The sequence below is a fragment of the Terrapene carolina genome, unplaced genomic scaffold (genome assembly GCF_002925995.2).
Source record: "Terrapene carolina triunguis isolate 2854851 unplaced genomic scaffold, T_m_triunguis-2.0 Scaffold16993, whole genome shotgun sequence".
Taxonomy (NCBI): domain Eukaryota; kingdom Metazoa; phylum Chordata; order Testudines; family Emydidae; genus Terrapene; species Terrapene triunguis.
Genome location: NW_020681344.1, coordinates 616 through 1,102, shown reverse-complemented (window position 1 = coordinate 1,102; position 487 = coordinate 616). Strand labels below are relative to the sequence as shown.

The window sequence follows — 487 nt, the reverse complement described above, 5'->3', positions numbered from 1 at the left end:
CCAACGCCCGTCTGCCCGGCTCCTCGGCCCTGGGGCCCCCGTCTGCCCGGCTCCTCCGGCCTGGGACCCCCGTCTGCCCAGCTCATCTGCCCTGGGGCCCCCGTCTGCCCGCTCGTCTGCCCTGGGGCCCCCGTCTGCCCGGCTCCTCCGGCCTGGGACACCTGTCTGCCCAGCTCATCTGCCCTGGGGCCCTCGTCTGCCCTGGGGCCCCCGTCTGCCCAGGAGCCCCTCCCCAACCCCCGTCTGTCCAGCTCCTTGGCCCTGGGGCCCCCGTCTGCCCGGCTCCTCCGGCCTGGGACCCCTGTCTGCCCGGCGCATCTGCCCTGGGGCCCCCCATCTGCCCAGGAGCCCCTCCCCAACCTCCGTCTGCCCGGCTCCTTGGCCCTGGGGCCCCCGTCTGCCCGGCTCCTCCGACCTGGGACCCCTGTCTGCCCGGCTCATCTGCCCTGGGGCCCCCGTCTGCCCAGGAGGCCCTCCCCAACCCCCG

At 77.0% G+C, this 487-nt stretch overlaps 1 protein-coding gene across 1 annotated transcript in view; it reads right to left on the bottom strand.

Annotated features, from left to right (window-relative positions):
* Nucleotides 1-360: 360 nt before the first annotated feature.
* Nucleotides 361-487, bottom strand: part of LOC113408510 (rRNA 2'-O-methyltransferase fibrillarin-like) — a gene marked incomplete at its 3' end in the record, with an annotated part of 385 nt that continues 258 nt past the window's right edge. The window contains 1 exon segment of the mRNA XM_026661773.1: nt 361-459. Within this exon segment, the coding sequence (XP_026517558.1) occupies nt 361-459 (99 nt within the window).